The sequence below is a fragment of the Sebastes fasciatus genome, chromosome 9, assembly GCF_043250625.1.
Source record: "Sebastes fasciatus isolate fSebFas1 chromosome 9, fSebFas1.pri, whole genome shotgun sequence".
NCBI lineage: Eukaryota > Metazoa > Chordata > Actinopteri > Perciformes > Sebastidae > Sebastes > Sebastes fasciatus.
This window is the reverse complement of record NC_133803.1, coordinates 22077542-22095143: the sequence shown is the minus strand read 5'-3', so window position 1 is coordinate 22095143 and position 17602 is coordinate 22077542. Positions and strand designations below refer to the sequence as shown.

The following is a 17602-nucleotide window of genomic DNA, read 5'->3' as shown; positions in this document are numbered from 1 at the left end:
CTTCTCCAAGTATTCTGCTCTTACACCAATTCCAAAATGCCTACAATTTTAAATTCATACCATGCCTTCTGAAATGTTCACCCCCTACACACTGTACACACACAGTATTTCATTTCATTCAATCAGCGTGTCCTGTCTGGCCTAGCTAAGAGGAAGCAGATGAAAATAAACTTCAGACCAGGCTGTAGAGTGGACTACAGCCTGCCAGGCCCGTGGCGACACATCAGTCAAACAGGAGCGGGTTAGATTCGGTATTAATAGAGCTCAGGGCCTCCCACTCGCCACTACCGCTCGCTCCCCGTGACAACACCCATGTGGCTCGCAGCTGAGCGCCCAGGTGGTACGAGTGATGCGAGTCCACACATTTCTGCCTAATTCCTAAAATATTCACCACCAGTACTAAATCCCACCTCCTCACCTAATAAACAAGACAACAGAGAGAAAAAGCTGCATGATGTCATGCCACAAACAAAGGTCTTTTCTCATGTGCCAGATGTTGAACGGGATCCCCAGTTTACAAACTCTTATTGAACCTTGGCTATTTTCACGGGCTGGATGTGATCAGAAACTTGTTAATAGCAACATGAGTCAACCAACTGTGCTGCTGTGATCAGTTAAAATGCACCAAGGGGAGATTTTGAGATCACACAAATGAGAGAATTCAAATAGTGACGTGTGTTTAGGTCAGGGGTCAGCAACCTTTACTATCTACTACTACTAATGACTAAAAGAGTCATTTTTTTGGCCCCCCAAAAGAATCTGTCTGGAGGTGCAAAACATATTTGAGCCTCATAATGAAGGTAGTAGCCTATTAAGTCTAATGCAGTGAGGACCCACGTCCAAATGAGAGGCAGGACACTGAAGAAACGTCTCAGGAGATACAGTATGGCTGGAAGCTCCCGCTGGCTTTTCAGCAAATGCAGTGTGCTTGTTCTAAAAATGTCTTTCAGTTACTTTTTTTGGTCTTTGCTAATTTCTCACCAGCGCCGCGGATCAAGCAAACCGGTAGCTGGCGGCAGCAGCGTTGGCTGTGAAAGCATACAATATGTCCATGAATTAAATTTTCTATTTTCCTCCAAGACTGGATTTGGAAACCATAGCTTGCCTAGCTAAGGAAACTCGAGACCAACCACCACTATTGAGGTTTGTCAAAATTAGAGGATGACGCTTGGGCCACACTGGGAACGCTGCCGGTGTGGACAACCCATACGTGGAACACGCATGAGTTCAGCGAGGCAGCCGTCACGCACTGCTCACGCGGGCTGTCTGGCGCAAGCGTAAGGCGCCGGGGCCGTAGACGTACGTAGGCTATGACGCATATTTTAGTTGACTGAAATGTTAAAACTTTTTTTTTATTCCGTGTATAGGGTACACATTTTTACAATTGAAGAATGTAAGAATCACTTAAGGCCAACAACAATAACTGAAAATTAATATATTAAAAAATAACCATTATTCATTTCCATATAATTTTTTGTCAAAGCCACAGAGGGACATGGACTAAAGAGCCACAGGTTGCTGACCCCCGGTTTAATTAGAATGTAAACATGTGTTTAAATTCATAAAGTAAGTGAATGTCCTCGCTATTCATGCACCACTACGGCATCTACCTTAGCACAGACGCTACCTGAAAAACAAGCCAGAGGAAAGAAGAGAGCTAGATATAAACATAACGCCCCGAGGCTCCTTGGCTCCCCCCCCCCCCCTCAATCTCCATAAAAATATTTTCACATTTAAACTTTCTTTTTTTATTTTCAAACCACCCTGTGGATTCATATTTTATTTATTAGCCTCATTTCCCCGCTCAGAAATGCCCTAACCACTGTGTCTTTCCCCCTTCTCTTAAAAACTGCTGAGTCACATAATTGAAGAATGCCTGAAATAAACTTTTAAATGGAGAAAATCAGCAGTATGTTAAGTCTCACCACGAGGGGGGAAATGGGTTTTTAAAAGATGTAAACATGTTATGAAACTTCCACATGACCGTAATTTTGGTCCATGAAGAATTAATGCGTTCCTGATGGGATGAAAGGGAAAATATTTAAACGTTCGATGCTTCCTTTAATAAGTTAAGCTGCCTTCAGCATTGTGTCTCTCTCTGAGCGCTATGTGCCTCCGTGGTGCTTTATCAGCGGGACAGCACACTTACACAACAGTTACGCAGAGGTACACTTGTCCACTCAAATGTGACACTGCTCTAAAGCACCACTGTCCCCTTGTGAAGATGTTAAGTAGTGAACATTTTACAGACCAAAATAGATAGCAGCTTTAAGATGGTCTATTAACCTCAGCAGTAATACTGAGCAGAGGCCCTATCTCTCTCTCTCTCTGTGTTACTCAAGGCAATCCAAACATCCGCTGCTCACATAAACATCTTTCACTGCTTCTTCACTCACTCCGTCCTCCACCAATCGCTCCCTCCTCCTTTTGAGTAGCTCCAGACCCTGTTCCCGCCCGGCCCACCGGACGTTCAGTGACACGCCGCTCTGAGGTCACGGCTCCTCGGGGTCGAGGGTTTAAGGGTCGGGGGGAAGAGGAGTGGTAAGGGTCGGTCGGGGAGTGAGAGGGTCAGGGCCGAGGCTAGGGGCCTCGACACCTCGCCACGCTCCTCTCTCTCTTCACATCCATCTCAAACTTTCAAAACACTTGCTCGACACCGGACGCTGGTCAAAGGCAGGCCATCGGGTTATGACCACTTCCTATGACCCAATGTTGCAAATCCAAAATAGGGCTTACGTTTGAAAAGAAAAAGGCCAACATGGCGGTGTAGTGCAGTGAGTAAGGAGACTGCTCTTTGACCGGAAGACCTAAGTTCAAGCCCCTGTTGTTCGCACACATCTGTCCAGCTGACCCTGAATCTCTGTAGCTGACCATGAATTTTGACCTCCACAATAAAGAAAGCAACAAGAGAATTCCCCTGGATTATAAAGGATTGTATCATTATTATTGTTATTAAAATGAAGGGAAAGCTCTTCCGCAGTGGTCAAATGCAGCAGATCCCGTAAAAAAACCCGACCTCCTGCATTATAACACAAGAAACTGAGAGAGGAGTGACATCCGTCTCCCCTCCACTCTGAATGGGAACATTAGCACGAGTCAGGCTAAGGAGCAGAAAGCCTGCTGAAGAGCAGAGCAAAGTGGCTCTGACAGTGAGACAAGATATGAAAGTGTACTGTAAAAGCTAGAAATATAGTGGAGAAGGCAGGGAGGGGGGTAATGGGTGGGTGCTGTCAGGCTAGCACCGTCTCACCCACCTAACGTTTGTGCTTCACTCTGCATGGCTGAAAGCACAGATACTGTAGAGTCAATCAGCTTGATGAGAAGTGAAGGCATGTATTCGTAGGAGACATGAAAGAATGAATATTCTAGTTGAATTAGGGCTGTCAATCGTGATCATGATTAATGGCATGATTGTCCGTATTTAATAGTGATTAATTGCACATTTTTTTTATCTGTTCAAAATGTACCTTAAAAAGGAGATGTGTTAAGTATTTAATACTCTTATCAACATGGGAGTGGACAAATATGCTTGCTTTATGCAAATGTATGTATATGTTAATTATTGGGACTCAATAAACAACACAAAACAATGACAAATATTGTCCAGAAACCCTCACAGGTACTGCATTTAGCATAAAAAATATGCTCAAATCATAACATGGCAAACTCAAAACCAACAGGCAACAACAGCTGTCAGTGTGTCAGTGTGCTGACTTGACTATGACTTGCCCCAAACTGCATGTGATTATCATAAAGTGGGCATGTGTGTAAAGGGGAGACTCGTGGGTACCCATAGAACCCATTTACATTCACATATCTTGAGGTCAGAGGTCAAGGGACCCCTTTGAAAATGGCCATGAGAGTCTTTCCTCGCCAAAATTTCCTTCAAAAGTTTGGAGCTTTATTTAACCTCCTTCCTCTTCCTACAACCTAGAAAATCGCAAGTTGCATTATTGCATTAAAGAAATTAGTAGCGTTAAAACAAATTTGCGTTAATGCGTTATTATCATTGCGTTAACTTTGACAGCCCTAATTTCAACATTTTGGATTAATAAATGCAACATAGTGTAGTGTCTGTATTACAGTATGTAATATTGTGCATCTTGTGTGGCGCCTGCTGGACACACTCAAGGTCCAGGGGGTGACCACTTGTGTCACACATTTTCGCAAGTGTTTATCCTGCTGAGCGGGCAATGCCCCTACTTCTCTCTCCGTGAAGCAAACACTAGATTATGAGTGTGTGAGAGATGATACATATGTGCAGTGAGGAAGGTGTGTGTCTCTGTGTCTCTCTGTGTGTGGGTGTGTGTGTGTGTGTGTGTGTTAGTGTTCATTTGTTAGAGGCCACAATGAGGCCCTCGGGCCCTCGATGTGTCAGCAACAGGCATGTAATCAATGCGAGCCTGCTTTGGACAGAGTAGTGTAAACTTTAGATTAGCTGTCTTTACACACCTCATTAAGACGTCTCTGTAACCCGGTCACTCTTACAATCTGAACACACACCAGCAGTACCCCAAGTCTCTTTCACCCTGGAGTGAGGCTTGGGAGTTCGATGCAACAAGCCTGAGTTTGAATTAATGGGGACTTTACTGACAGTTTTGGTGAAAACTGAAATTTCTTAAACATAATTTTTTTGTCAAGTTGTTCTTTTTTATTTTCATTTTTAGATCGAGAACATTTGTTCTGACTTTCAAGTTGGATTTGATAGTTCACTGCTGGCTCTCCAAGACTCTGACAATGACAATAAGACAAGCAACATGCATTCAACCAACTACTAGCCGATTTTAAGGAGCATTTCCTTCACATGCTAATCAACAAACTTAGGAGTGTCTTTTGATCAGCTGCAAACATGTTCTGACTTTTTTTATGAGTTGTTTGAAAAGCCTTACTGTCCTTTAATCCTGGTGGCACACATCCTAACAAAACACAAAAAGCCCTTCGTCTATGGCGAGATTGTAATAGAGGCGATGACTGCCGTGGCTGAAACGTTATTAAAGGACCAAAAACAAAGACAGAAATTATGTCTTCTATTAGCGATGTAAACTTGGTGCTATGAGTCGCTCTCGGACACTTTCATTGTGTCAAATTAGCTCTCAGAGGGAAGAAGGTTGGAGACTCCTGCTATAAATTATATATGCTGTTGAACGTTTGTTCAGAACAAAGCCAAGCCAAGAGTAGACGAACAAAATAGTGTGACACTTATTTCATGGAAACATAAAGAGCGAAAAAAGGCCAGAGTACAAAATGTCATTATCGCAACCCACTAAAACAGCTAAGGCAAGGCCAGGCAATTTCATTTATAGAGCACCATTCAGCCACAAAGCAATTCAGAACGCTCTACAGGGAAATAGAAAATATATTAAACATGAGATGTTAAGAAAACATTAAAATTGCATTTAAAAGACAATAAAAACAAAAAGCGAGAACAAGCAAATAAATAGTTAAAACGTTAGAAAGCATTTGCTTTTTAAAAGGCGATAAAAACAAGAGGAAAAATAGTTAGAGATTAATAATAAATTATGTATTTAATTTATTGAAAAGCCGCAGTAAACAATAGTGTTTTAAGCTCTGATTTAAATGAGCTGACAGTTTCAGCAGACTCATGTATTCAGGAAGCTCGTTCCTCAGGTGGCGAGCAGAAACTAAAAGCTGCTTTGTAATGTACTAGTAAATCAGAGATTTATTTATTTTATTTTATTTTTATAAGTAATAGGATTTTCCTATAATCCTTTAATTTAAAGCTAAATAAAAGTTACTTCCTCGGAGATTCCCATCACATGCACTCAGGACTTCCCCAGGACTTAAAAACAGAGTGCAACATGTCTTTATTTAGGCCACAAACAAGCCACACATTTATAAACTGGACCACAGGCCTCAGCGGTGTGCCATGCTGCTAAGCTGACGATGACCGTGCAGGCTGACCTGCATGGTGACTAGCTGACCACTGGGTGTATTTCTGGAGAGGACAGAAACCTCCCCACAACCACTACAGTCTGGCACCACACGGCTTTGGCAAGAGACCTGAGAGTTAACCATCAAGACAGCGAGCGCTGAAACGTAGTGACACTGCGTTTGGACAGCTAGGCCTGAAATAATGTCCAGACCGGTCCAAGATCAACAGTCCACGCAGGAATGGAGGCACCACATGAGCCACAGACACATTCTGACCACGGCGAAAATGGCCTCTGAAACCGCCACCATGTCCTCGGTAATTTGTGCCTACTCGGGGATTAGTGGTATGATTGACAAGAAATGGTCAGACCTACCACTGGCTAAGCTGTTAATGGCAGCGTTGTAAATGACCAGCCTACTAATGGCCTTTTAAATCTTTCAACTGGGTGTGGTGCTTTCCACCACTTGAGTCAACAATACAAGCTAGCCAGGAAAGACAAAAAATGTAGTATCCTTATTTCCTTAAGATTTCCTTAAGTTATGATTTTGATTCTGAAATAAAGAACAGAGGAAAAGGGCATCAGTGCCAGTCTTTGACGTTCGTCATTTTAATTTTCTGCATGGCACCGCATCCAAGTATGACCTCACTACAACAAACTCTTAAGCCGTCTCTCTCCGCATTCACATGTCCTTCTTTCCTCCTCCAGCTCCCCGTCAATCTGTCTCTCATTCTATTATACTTCTCTCTTCTAATGCCAGCCTCTCTCCCGTTCTCTTCCCATCTCTATAAAATCATTTTTATCATGTCTCCCCACTCTCTCCCTCCATCTCTTCTTCTATTAATCCCTCTCTTACCCTTCATCTATCAATCCCAGTCTACTTGACATCTCCTATTACTGTCTATCAGTGGCTCTTTCCTGTTTGGTGATGCAGATTAATGAGGAAGAGTAAACAGGAGATGGCTGGCCCGCTGTACATTCAACCACTCAGGTTACAGGCACTTGCAACATCCAGAGCATGTGTATGTAGGGCTGTCGCGTCGAAGACGTTTCCCCCGCAGTGATAATGATTGGCTCATTAGCAGTATTTGTTTAGTTTTTGCAAATGACTTCATTAATCCTGATTTTAGTGCCATATAAATACATTTTATTATTAGGCTATGATTAGGTATATTGTTTCTTTCTAAATGATAAAGATGACACCGTTTTAAAGCTAATTAAATACTTGTTTATTGTTAAATGCACAACACAGAAGGGTAAAGAGGCGCAGCTTTTTTTCCAGCTGAGACGCATTGGTTGCGTCTGGTTGCTATGATACAGAATATACGTAAAAATAAGTAAAAATGTCGGCATAAGGTAGAGTACTTGCTCTGGACCAAGCCCCCAGGAAGGGCGCCGTGCTTTGAAGCAAATTTAGTGGTCAAACGATGGAATAACAACTTCCATGTCCGTCACGTGATGCCATTGGGCCCAAAAAGACTTTTTCCCATAGACTTAAATTGGGAAAGAGACGTCTGTAACTCGGTGGATAATTTTTTTTGAGGTAAATGACCTTCCCAGTATGAACACTTGAAAAGCCCTTATTTAGATTAATTAGGTCCGAAAAGTTGTAAAATGCGCTAATAGCTGAATCCAGAATTGTTTTCCTTCTTCAGTTCATGTGAATGAGACCCAAACCGCAGCTGGACCAAGGACTGGAAGGCGCAGTTAAAGGAAACGCTACTACGCCTGCTCTATTGGCCCAATGGATGCGGAAGATCACGGAAGATCCGGGTACTTTATCACTCAGCAGTTGAGACATTTTGGCTTCATGCGCCACTGAGCAACTCCCATATGCATGAATGGGAGCCCGCCTCCAACGCTGTATCCAGTTCTCTTTGTACATCCATGCTCTGGATGAAGGGAAGGCTGAAGCACATAGGGAGAGAGGACGGACCTGCCGGCCTATGTGTATTAATTTCTTCTCCATTGTTGTTGTTGTTCAGCATTTGTACATGTAGGATGTGACGGTTGGTATTTGTGGTATTTGTCCCACCTGTCCTTTACTGTGATTGGACGGCTGGGTAAAAAGTTACAGTGACTCTCTGCAACCAGAAAAAAACTCCAAATATGCAGCGCTCAGTGCAGAATACACACTCAGCACTTCGTCACGCTGCTGGATGAAAAAAAAACGTGAACCTAGGGGTTGTGGCGGTTGCTTGTCATCCCCGGCAGTTGGCTTGTCAATTGCACTGTATTGCAATACTGCAGGTATTGCGACAGCCCTATGTATATGTACTGTATGTGTACGTGTTTAAACCCATGCACAATCTCCAGTGATCTCCTCGAATATTCAATAATACAGTATCTGTACAGTATATGCTATTTCACTTTTTCATATTTCGTGGATTGTGTCAGACTATATGAGTTCTACATGAGTCTTTCTGCTCAGCATGTGGAGCCATATGATGCAAACCATTTCAGTTTGGTTTATGTGGGACTGCAGGAATTTCAATGCCTATTCACCCAAAACCACCTAGAGCACCAAAACGCAACACGGGAGAGTGAGCAGAGAGAAATCAGGAAAGTCTCTCTGGCTATGCACCTATGCAGAAAATCGTTCAAAAAATGTTCAAACTCACTTACACTCTATTAAACACTCTCCCGGGCCCCCATCTCTCAGCCCGCCAGTCCAGGCGATGGGCGTCTGCCAGTCTACCTTCTGCATGCGGTTTATTGTTGCTAATATCACTATTCATCTAATGGCAACATGGTCCTTCCACAATGACAGCGCTGGCTCTGCTCTGACCATACTGAAGGATTACGGGGAGTAAAGACTGTGATCAGAGCTGCCGGCCCTCCGTTTACCCCTGTTCAGTGACGGCACGCTGCCTTGGAGCGAGCCCACAGATTTCAATACACCATCACAGTGAAACCGGATCAGATGTTAACACGAGGTTCACAAGTTCATCCAGAACAGAACAGGAGGATCCAAGGCCGAGCTCACAGTGGCAGGTCAGTATGTTAGAAAAATGCAGTTTTCTCTCCAGGTTCAGACATTAAATGAATAACGGTAAGAGTAGAGTGTTACATAGCTGTACCTGCATCAGGATCCTGGTTGAAACGAGCATAGCGGGAGGTCTCCAGCCGGGGTAGGCATTGCTCTATTGGTACCCAGGCGTAGGTTTCTGGGCACACGAGGTCTGAAGGCCGGTACTGCCCCTGGGGAATGAAAAGAAACAGAGAGAGAGAGAGAGAGAGGGTTACGTCATCTGCTAAAGCAATTTATCATTGATTAATCAATCCACAGAAAATGTCTACAATCTTATTAGTTATTTAAGAAAAAAAGATTTCCTTCTATTGTTTTTTTTATATTGCAAAATTCAAAACTGTTCGTCGGACACAACGAGCAACTAATAGGGGGGGGGATCACCAGAGGTCCCACGATACGATATTATCACAATACAATCTTATTGCAATTTTAAACGTTTTGCGATATGCTGAGTATTGCGATAAGATATATTGCGATGTATTACCTTTTTCAAATGCAAATCATGCAGTTTGTCAACATCTGTTTAAAGTTGTCACTCTGTTCATCTCAGAGTTTTCAGTCACATATCTTGAGGTCAGAGGTCAAGGGACCCCTTTGAAAATGGCCATGCCAGTTTTTCCTCGCCAAAATTTTGCTTAACTTTGGAGCGTTATTTATTTATTATAAAAAATTGACAGATAAATTAATATTGAATATAATAAGTTTACCACAGCCATGGTAACTCCATTTTCACACTACACTAGTGACCCTTAAGGGTTAAAGGTTTGACAAGTTGTAAACTGACCTCAGGGTCACGATCAGGGGTGAGACCTGGATCAAGCTCTGCTCTGTTAAAGCTCTTTGTTTGAGTCTCGGTGTCAGCGGGGTTATGTTGTCTGCGATGCTGAGCAGGAAATGTAAACACACCAGCATATTGTAATGTGTGCTTGTGAAATGGGTACAAGTCTGTATTCGACCTAACATTTTGGGATGGAAAGTAAACCAAGCTGAACAAAAACAGCTGCAGGGCAAAGAGAAGGAAAAAAAAAACGAGTGAGGGGTTGAATGAACAGAAAAGGAGGTGGAGGAGAAGGAGACTCCATTATCAGAGACCTGTGTTCCATCACACGGCACCAAACAAACACAAACTGCCGAGATAGCTCTGTAAACAAGCAGGCGCCTGCAACGAGCCCCCGCTGCCTCATCTCAACAACCACAGTCATATTAATCGTTTCTGAGACATTAAACTGTAGGACAAAGACTCCAACATTTCATGAACACATTTTTTTTATACGCAACTGAGGTCAAAAAGTTCTAGGCGATTAAACTCAGAACAAAAGAGGAAAAGAAATGTCATTACGAACTCAGAATAAGCAGGACAAAGGAAATACCATCTCTGGCGCCCTGACCACGACCCATCTGTCAGTGGGCCTATATGGAAAATATGCAGCCTGTTTTTACATGCGGGATAGGATGCCATGAGAATGAAATAGGCGGCTTTAAAGCTCTGAGAAATGAAAAACAGAAGAATATGGAGGACGCACTCATAGTCAGGCTTTTCCTACTCCTCATCTGCAGCCACCCTTTTGCTCTGCAACGCCAAAATGTATCACTAAATTCATACAGTCATATAGGCGAAAACTGAGGTGCAGGCTGTTCGGGGTAAAAGGCATTTCAGAGTGCAGCTAAAGACACTAACATGCTTTAAGTGCCTCTGCTAACAGATGGATAGTGAAGGAATGCTATGCATCTGTAGCTGCAATGGACACACACATTGATCGGATGCTCTCCGTGTCCCAACAACCTACAGCCTTCTGCAACTGTCAGCGCAGTCAGTTTGACACTCTCACACTCTACCTCACCTCTATAGACTCCTTCAACACCGCAGTGGGACACACCTCAATATATGCAGAACACACACACACCTGCTCAGCAGTAGAGACACACATACTTCCCGCTACAGGCCTCTGCACCCTGACATTGCACTTCAACCCAAACTGGATGCAGAGAAACAGAGCAGAAATAGGAGGTGTGAACGGAGTAGCTAGGAGAAAGAATGAGAGAGATAAAAGAAGAATAAAAACATGCAAGGACACACCTTTGGATTAGCTCTTATTTATGGCTGTCAAAGTTAACGCAATAATAATTTGTTTTAATGCCACTAATTTATATAACGCATTAATGCAACTTGCAATTTTTAAGGTTGCAGCGGGCTCAGTTATAAAGCTAGAGTGAAGATACTGGCATCCTATGAAACTATAAAACCTAAGGAATCCATTGGTACCAACCATGTCACACTAGCTTGTTTTGAAGGAGGCTAAATAACGCTCCAAATGTATGCTACATTTTGGCGAGGAAAAACTGTCATGGCCATTTTCAAAGGGGTCTCTTGACCTCTGACCTCAAGACACGTGAATAAAAATGGGTTCTATGGGTACCCATGAGTCTCCCCTTTACAGACATGCCCACTTTATGATAATCACATGCACGTTTGGGGCAAGTCATAGTCAAGTCAGCACACTGACACACTGACAGCTGTTGATAAGGTTGAGTTTGGCATGTTATGATTGGAGCATATTGTTTTATGCTAAATGCAGTACCTGTGAGGGTTTCTGGACAATATTTTGTCATTGTTTTGTGTTGTTAATTGATTTCTAATAATAAATATATACATACATTTGCATAAAGCAAGCATATTTGCCCACTCCCATGTTGATAAGAGTATTAAATACTTGACAAATCTCCCTTTAAGGTACATTTTGAACAGATAAAAAAATGTGATTAATCGTGATTAACTATTTGAATTGATTAACAGCCCTCCTATTATTCCATGAAGAAAAGCAGTTGTGTTTTTGTGTTTGCACTTTGTGTCAGTGTGTATTTGTTAATGAAATATAGTGGATTCCGGATATCTGAAAGCTTCTGACTTGTGTCTACTGTCCACAATGATATATCCAGTCCTTTGCTGTAAAGCTTCAACATAAAGAGATATCTATCTAACCAACATGAGAGACAGAGTCTGGTCATGGCACAGACACAATTCCTCAATTCTCCCCCTGAAAAGAAGAAAAGGATGAAGAGAAGGACGGAGGAGTATGAGAGGACACAGCTATTAGTGGTCTGGACAGAGGAGGGAGAAAAGAAGAAAGAAAAGCTTGGTTTGTCAGCTTCTTTTCTTTATTGGACTGAAAGTGATGACTGAGCTCACCACTGACTTTCTTTATCTTCCCTCTTATTTTGCTTCCTTCTCCAGGTTGGCTTGAAGGCCCTGTAATTCACAGCTACCCCTGCAGCTTCTCCTTGGCTCGTCTTCAGCCCAGTCAGTGTTTTCTGCTTTTGCGTCAGTTTGCTCACAATATCCATCACCTTATCTAACGGTTACTCACAACACAGAACAGAGAATGCAGTAATTGTTTCCTGAGACGTGGATCCTCGAGAGAGAGAGAGAGAGAGAGAGAGAGAGAGAGAGAGAGAGAGAGAGAGAGAGAGAGAGAGAGAGAGAGAGAGAGAGAGAGAGAGAGAGAGAGAGAGAGAGAGAGAGAGAGAGAAGACTGATGAGCCAATCTAATAGCTGGGAGTGATTCCTACAAGTCTGTGTTACTGAGTGGCTGTTAGCTCAGCAAGTGGTGTGAAGAGGCCACAGGAAGTGATAGTGACTAGTGACTGAGGTTTTGTGGTTTGTATACGTGCGTTTTTGAATGTGGCTACCCGGCCGCTCAACCAGGTTGAGGCTTTCCAGACGAAGAACATCTTCTTGGTTTGCTCCTTCTCTCTTCAGTCGCTCTGTCCCTCCCTTTTCTACATACTCAAAGCCTCCCTCACAAACCAATCCGTCACCATCCCTCCATCCTTCCCTCCTTTCTGCGCTCCGCATGCTCAGACGGATATGGAGGTGCTGCCGATGACTGACAACCTCTGAAAGGCTCGTTTAGAGAGACGGAAAGCGAGACGGGGGATGAAAAAAAGCAAGTGGGGAAAGAAGGAAACATGTACAAACATCGGCGGATAGACTTGGCTGCCGTCAGAGGTGTGAGAAATGAGAGGGAGATAGGACGTAGACGGGGAGGGACGAGAGGAAAATTAGGTGCAGATGGGTAACGGGATGGTATTTAACATCGCTGAGACATGGACTGAGGCGAGCTGATGGAAGTGATAGGAGCGGTATGAGTGCCAGGACGGAGGGGCCCAGCACGGAGAGAGGATGTTGGAAGACAGGGATGAAGAGGGAGGGCTTGGAAAGAGACATAAACGGGGGGGAAGAGCTAAGTAGACAGAGGGTGAGATGGAGACGAGAGAAAAAACAGACGGATCAGAGAAATAAAGAGCTGCATTCAACAGCGGCCACATAAAACAAAAATGGAGACTGCACATTTACAAGTCAGAGAACACACTCAGTCATTCCAATCCATTGTTCTGCAGCGCGTTTGTTAATTAATGTGCAGAGGTCACCGTTTATGGGGCGGCAATCTGCTACAGTGCAGGTTTCCCAATGAACTGAACCTTAACAAGACAGGGGGGAAAATTACTCATTTGAATAACAGGCTGCCCCAAAGTAAACAATTACACAACCTCCAATCATCACGAGTAAATAAACACATATCTCCACAGGGCTTGACATGCAGTTACACAATACTCCACAGATCTATTATCACTGCGAGCTCCCTCCGTGACACGGCATCACTCATTCTTTTCAGGCCACACAGTCTTTACACACATACATACAGATAGCAGGGGCCCCGCTGTCAGAGCCAACTTTATTACCAACTCACAACCGTCACCTTGTTCCTCTCCTTCACTGTGCACTCTTTCACTCTATTTCTGCCTTGTCTTCTCACACACCTCGAGATAGTGAGCGATGCCCCAGGCCCGTATACCTTTATGATTTATATGAAAAGCAATTAATCAGACACGTAAATCGAGTGCCTCGCTGCAGCCGAGGAATCCTCGTGAAAACCTACACCACTTTTGCCTTCTGCTTCTTTTCTTCCTCCTTGCCTGAGTATGAGTTTGGTATGTGTAGAGTTGAGACAGCTTTCATCAAGCGAGAGACCATCAGCCTCAAGTGTCTTTCACATCTTCAGGTTGTTCCAACAATTCACATCAAATCCAGATACTGACTCATCTTATTCTCTGGAGCACAGGAAGTGGTGTGTTTTATGCTTCTATAGCAACAAGAAAATGGATTTGTGAGGAGCAACTCTGCACAATAGTCAAACACTGTCAATGACTCGAAGAACAAAATATACACTATAGATTATATTTTTACAGTCTTTAATGCACTTTATTTTTAAAATATGTACATATTTGTCACTCTAAATATAAATCCTACATGCTAAGTATATAGACATCTATTAATGTACATACTGTACATAATCCAGTCCATGTATATCCATTAGGTATTTATTTCTTTGCACCATTTGTGTTGTTTACAACTTACAGAACACTTGACTTGTATATAGAAGATTTATTTTGAATTTACTGTTGGTTATTGGTGATTTTTATATATATTCATATCATATTTATTCACCTATATTTTCACTACTTGTGTACATAATAGTTCAGTCTATACATTTATTTGTCTAGCTTTGTTGTCCTTGTTTCTAGCTGTTTTTTTCTATTTCTGCATAAGTACATTGAGAGAGATGCATGAAACCGTGGTCAAGTTTCTATGTATGTACTCGTCAAATAAATCTGATTCTGATTCAATAGCAACCATGGCTAAATGGACAAATTCATGATTTAATGCAGCCGTGCTTTTGGCTCTGACATGTAGAGTTGAAAGAAAACGTTTAATCAATTCATCCTAAAACTAATCAGCAACTATTTTGATAATCAATTAATCATTTAAGTAATTTAATGCCAACGATTTCTCTGGTTTCAGCCTCTCTCTACAGTGATGATTTGCTGCTTTTCTGTTGTATAGCATTGTAAAGTGAATATCTTTGGGTTTTGAACCATTGGTCAGACGTCTGAGGACTTCTACTTGGGCTTTGGGAAATTGTGTTCGAGCATTTTTGACAATATTCTGACACTACATAGACCAAACAATTAATCATTACATTGAGAAAATATGAGGAGGAGAGGCAGAATCATCTTAAATTACTAATTAAAATCATGATAATCATGATATTGTCTTTTATTATTACTCCCAATATCATAAAATGCACCAACATGCTAATAAGAGAGAGATCGGAGATAATATCGCATCTTGCATTAGAGGCAGATTTTTTGAGGATGACATCATTCACAACAGTGTCACAGTTCAAAGTGATCCACTTTCAGGCTTGGTTAAGGAAAGACCAGAAGACAGGAGGTGGACTAGGTGTCTCAGTAAGAGGGTTTCCCTGCCTCCATCTGCATTACTTTACACCCACATCTGCTGCTGATTTCCTGCTCATATCTCTCCAGTTGGGTTTTCACCCACCCTACCCCTAGCTGAGGTGTCCCTTTATGTGTGTGTGTGTGCACATAAAGTCAGGCCCTGTGCAGGATGTCTGAATGCAGTCTCAATGAGTCTTTCCTCGTTAACAGTATCAGAGCAACTCTACAGGAAAGAGCATTAAGTTATACAGTAATCTGCTGCTCGACTGAACACCTACTTCAGTATGAGACAGAGCGGCTCCAAGAGTGTGAAGTAAGGCTGGGATGAGGTCACTAATGTTAGACCTTGCTCCGTTTGCTTCTGGCAAAAGATAGCCAAAAATAACATGCAATACAAAAAGGAGCCTGTTTTATAACACACTAGTGAATGGGATATTATGTCAGGATTAAGCATTTGTCAAGCACTCTCAGCAGAAACAAGGACATTTGACCCAAACAGACAAATACGGTCGGTCACCGTGTCACATTCGTGGTCTCCTTGCAGTTCGTTATTCAGCTGGTTGTCACTCAGGACAAGCCTGAACTCGGAGGGTATACAAAGAGGCCTAGTGTGACCCAGAGCCAAGCAGACCTAACCTAGGCCGGCCCGGGCCAGCACTCTGACCCAGGGTCACATTCAGCCAATCTTAGTCAAAAAAACAATAAACAGAGGCCCTGATCCCTACATCCGCACTCTCTCTCTCAAACATACAGCTCTCACAATGCACCCCCTTTTTCATCTGTTGAAACGCACATATTCTGCCCAGACGAGGGGGCACGGACGGGGTCGGTGGGGCCTCTAGCTGCTGATGGACACACGTAAACAGCGCCGCTCACACAAACACACATGCAGCTAGACAAATAAAACCAAGAACGACGCAGGTCGGACAGACGGACAGCACCAGTGAAAGACATGTCCAAACAAGCAGTGTCTCAGAATAGACGCACTTTCACCACAGTCTGTGACAAAATGTACATATAGTGAGTGAGTGCCCTGAACAGCATCTGTGTTTAGGGAGATTTACGCAAACTGCTGCTGTTTAAACACTCCGGGCACCACCAAGGCCTTTTCACCCTGCTCAACACATTACCACAGGACGACCTTCAAATAAAGCATCCAGGCTGGTAAGTCAGCCCCTCGGGCCCCTAGACAATCCCCTCCACACACCCCACTCTGTCCCAGCACTCCCTCGCCTGGCTATGCGTCACGGCTCCACGGATGACAGGTTAATGAGGAGAAAATATTTTTACAGGATCACATTTCGACGGAGCCCTGAGAAACTAGCGGCAGCGCTTTTATGGGCATCAGCTCACAGACTGGGCACTTTTATCTCCTTATCTCCTCTGGTCTTTATGGGCAGGCGAGCTGTTACGCCTGTCTGACACAGACCACAGCTTACTGAGTTGCAGTCAGAACCGCAGCCCCTAATCTCGGTCTTAAAACCCCACCTTCTGCGAGGCCCTCCACCCAAACTCTGAATAAGAGTCTAACTGCATTTATGAGACCAGCTCATTCTGTCCAGTAGTGCTTATCAAAAGATCTGAATGCATTCCCTTGCCAAAAAGAAACCAGGCGTTTCAGACAATGTGGCACAGCTGCAGCAGGTTTGAAAATAAATAGCGGTGAAGTTAATGGCAAGGCAAACACCTCCGGCTGGCAGCTAGAGGGCTCTGGATCTGCTCAGCATGACACCACCTCCAAACTCTCATTTTCGCCCTGGTGACCTTCACACCTTCACCCTCCTCCCCACCAACTCCGTCCGTCCACACACAGTAAGACTGAACCGTCTGCCCTGACCCCTTGACCTCTGCTCCCTCAGACCATCACCCTGTCAGCGCTCCTCCTAGGTGGTGCCAACCAAGCAGTGGTCGCACCCCAGACTCTGCTGTAGCCTGTTAATGATTTGTTAAAAACACAACCGTGGTGGGACACAAGGAGAAAAGAATGACGAGGCATAAAAGAGAAGAGAAATTATCAAAAACTTTAAACAAATGTTTCTGCTGAGAGGTGCACTGTTGGTGGTCTCCTGTCGAGCTAAATCAAACAGAACTGTTTCTGTCAGAAACTTAAGACAGGGGGAGGGGAGCTGGAAGGCAGCTAAAGAGGTATGCTTTAGCTTATAAATTTCACAAAGGGGGTGAAAATGGGCCTGGTTGGGTTTGATCTTATTTTGATGGGCACAGGTTTTCTAACATGTGGATTGTTGGAAGGTAATGCTACTGGCAAAAAAAAAAAATACCTTCTAAAAACCGACTGAATATCGTTTCATCTGAGGAAAAGAAAGCAGAAGGAAAAAAAATTATTACGATAAACACATGAGGCCATCAGTTTCAACATGAA

At 43.3% G+C, this 17602-nt stretch overlaps 1 protein-coding gene across 3 annotated transcripts in view; it reads right to left on the bottom strand.

Moving 5' to 3' along the window:
- ate1 (arginyltransferase 1) overlaps window positions 1–17602 on the bottom strand; it is a 63816-nt gene that overhangs the window by 1619 nt on the left and 44595 nt on the right. For all 3 annotated transcript variants that reach the window (XM_074646655.1, XM_074646657.1, XM_074646656.1), the window contains one exon: window positions 8972–9092. In XM_074646655.1, coding sequence (XP_074502756.1) covers window positions 8972–9092 — 121 coding nt within the window. The remainder of the gene's footprint in view (window positions 1–8971; window positions 9093–17602) is intronic.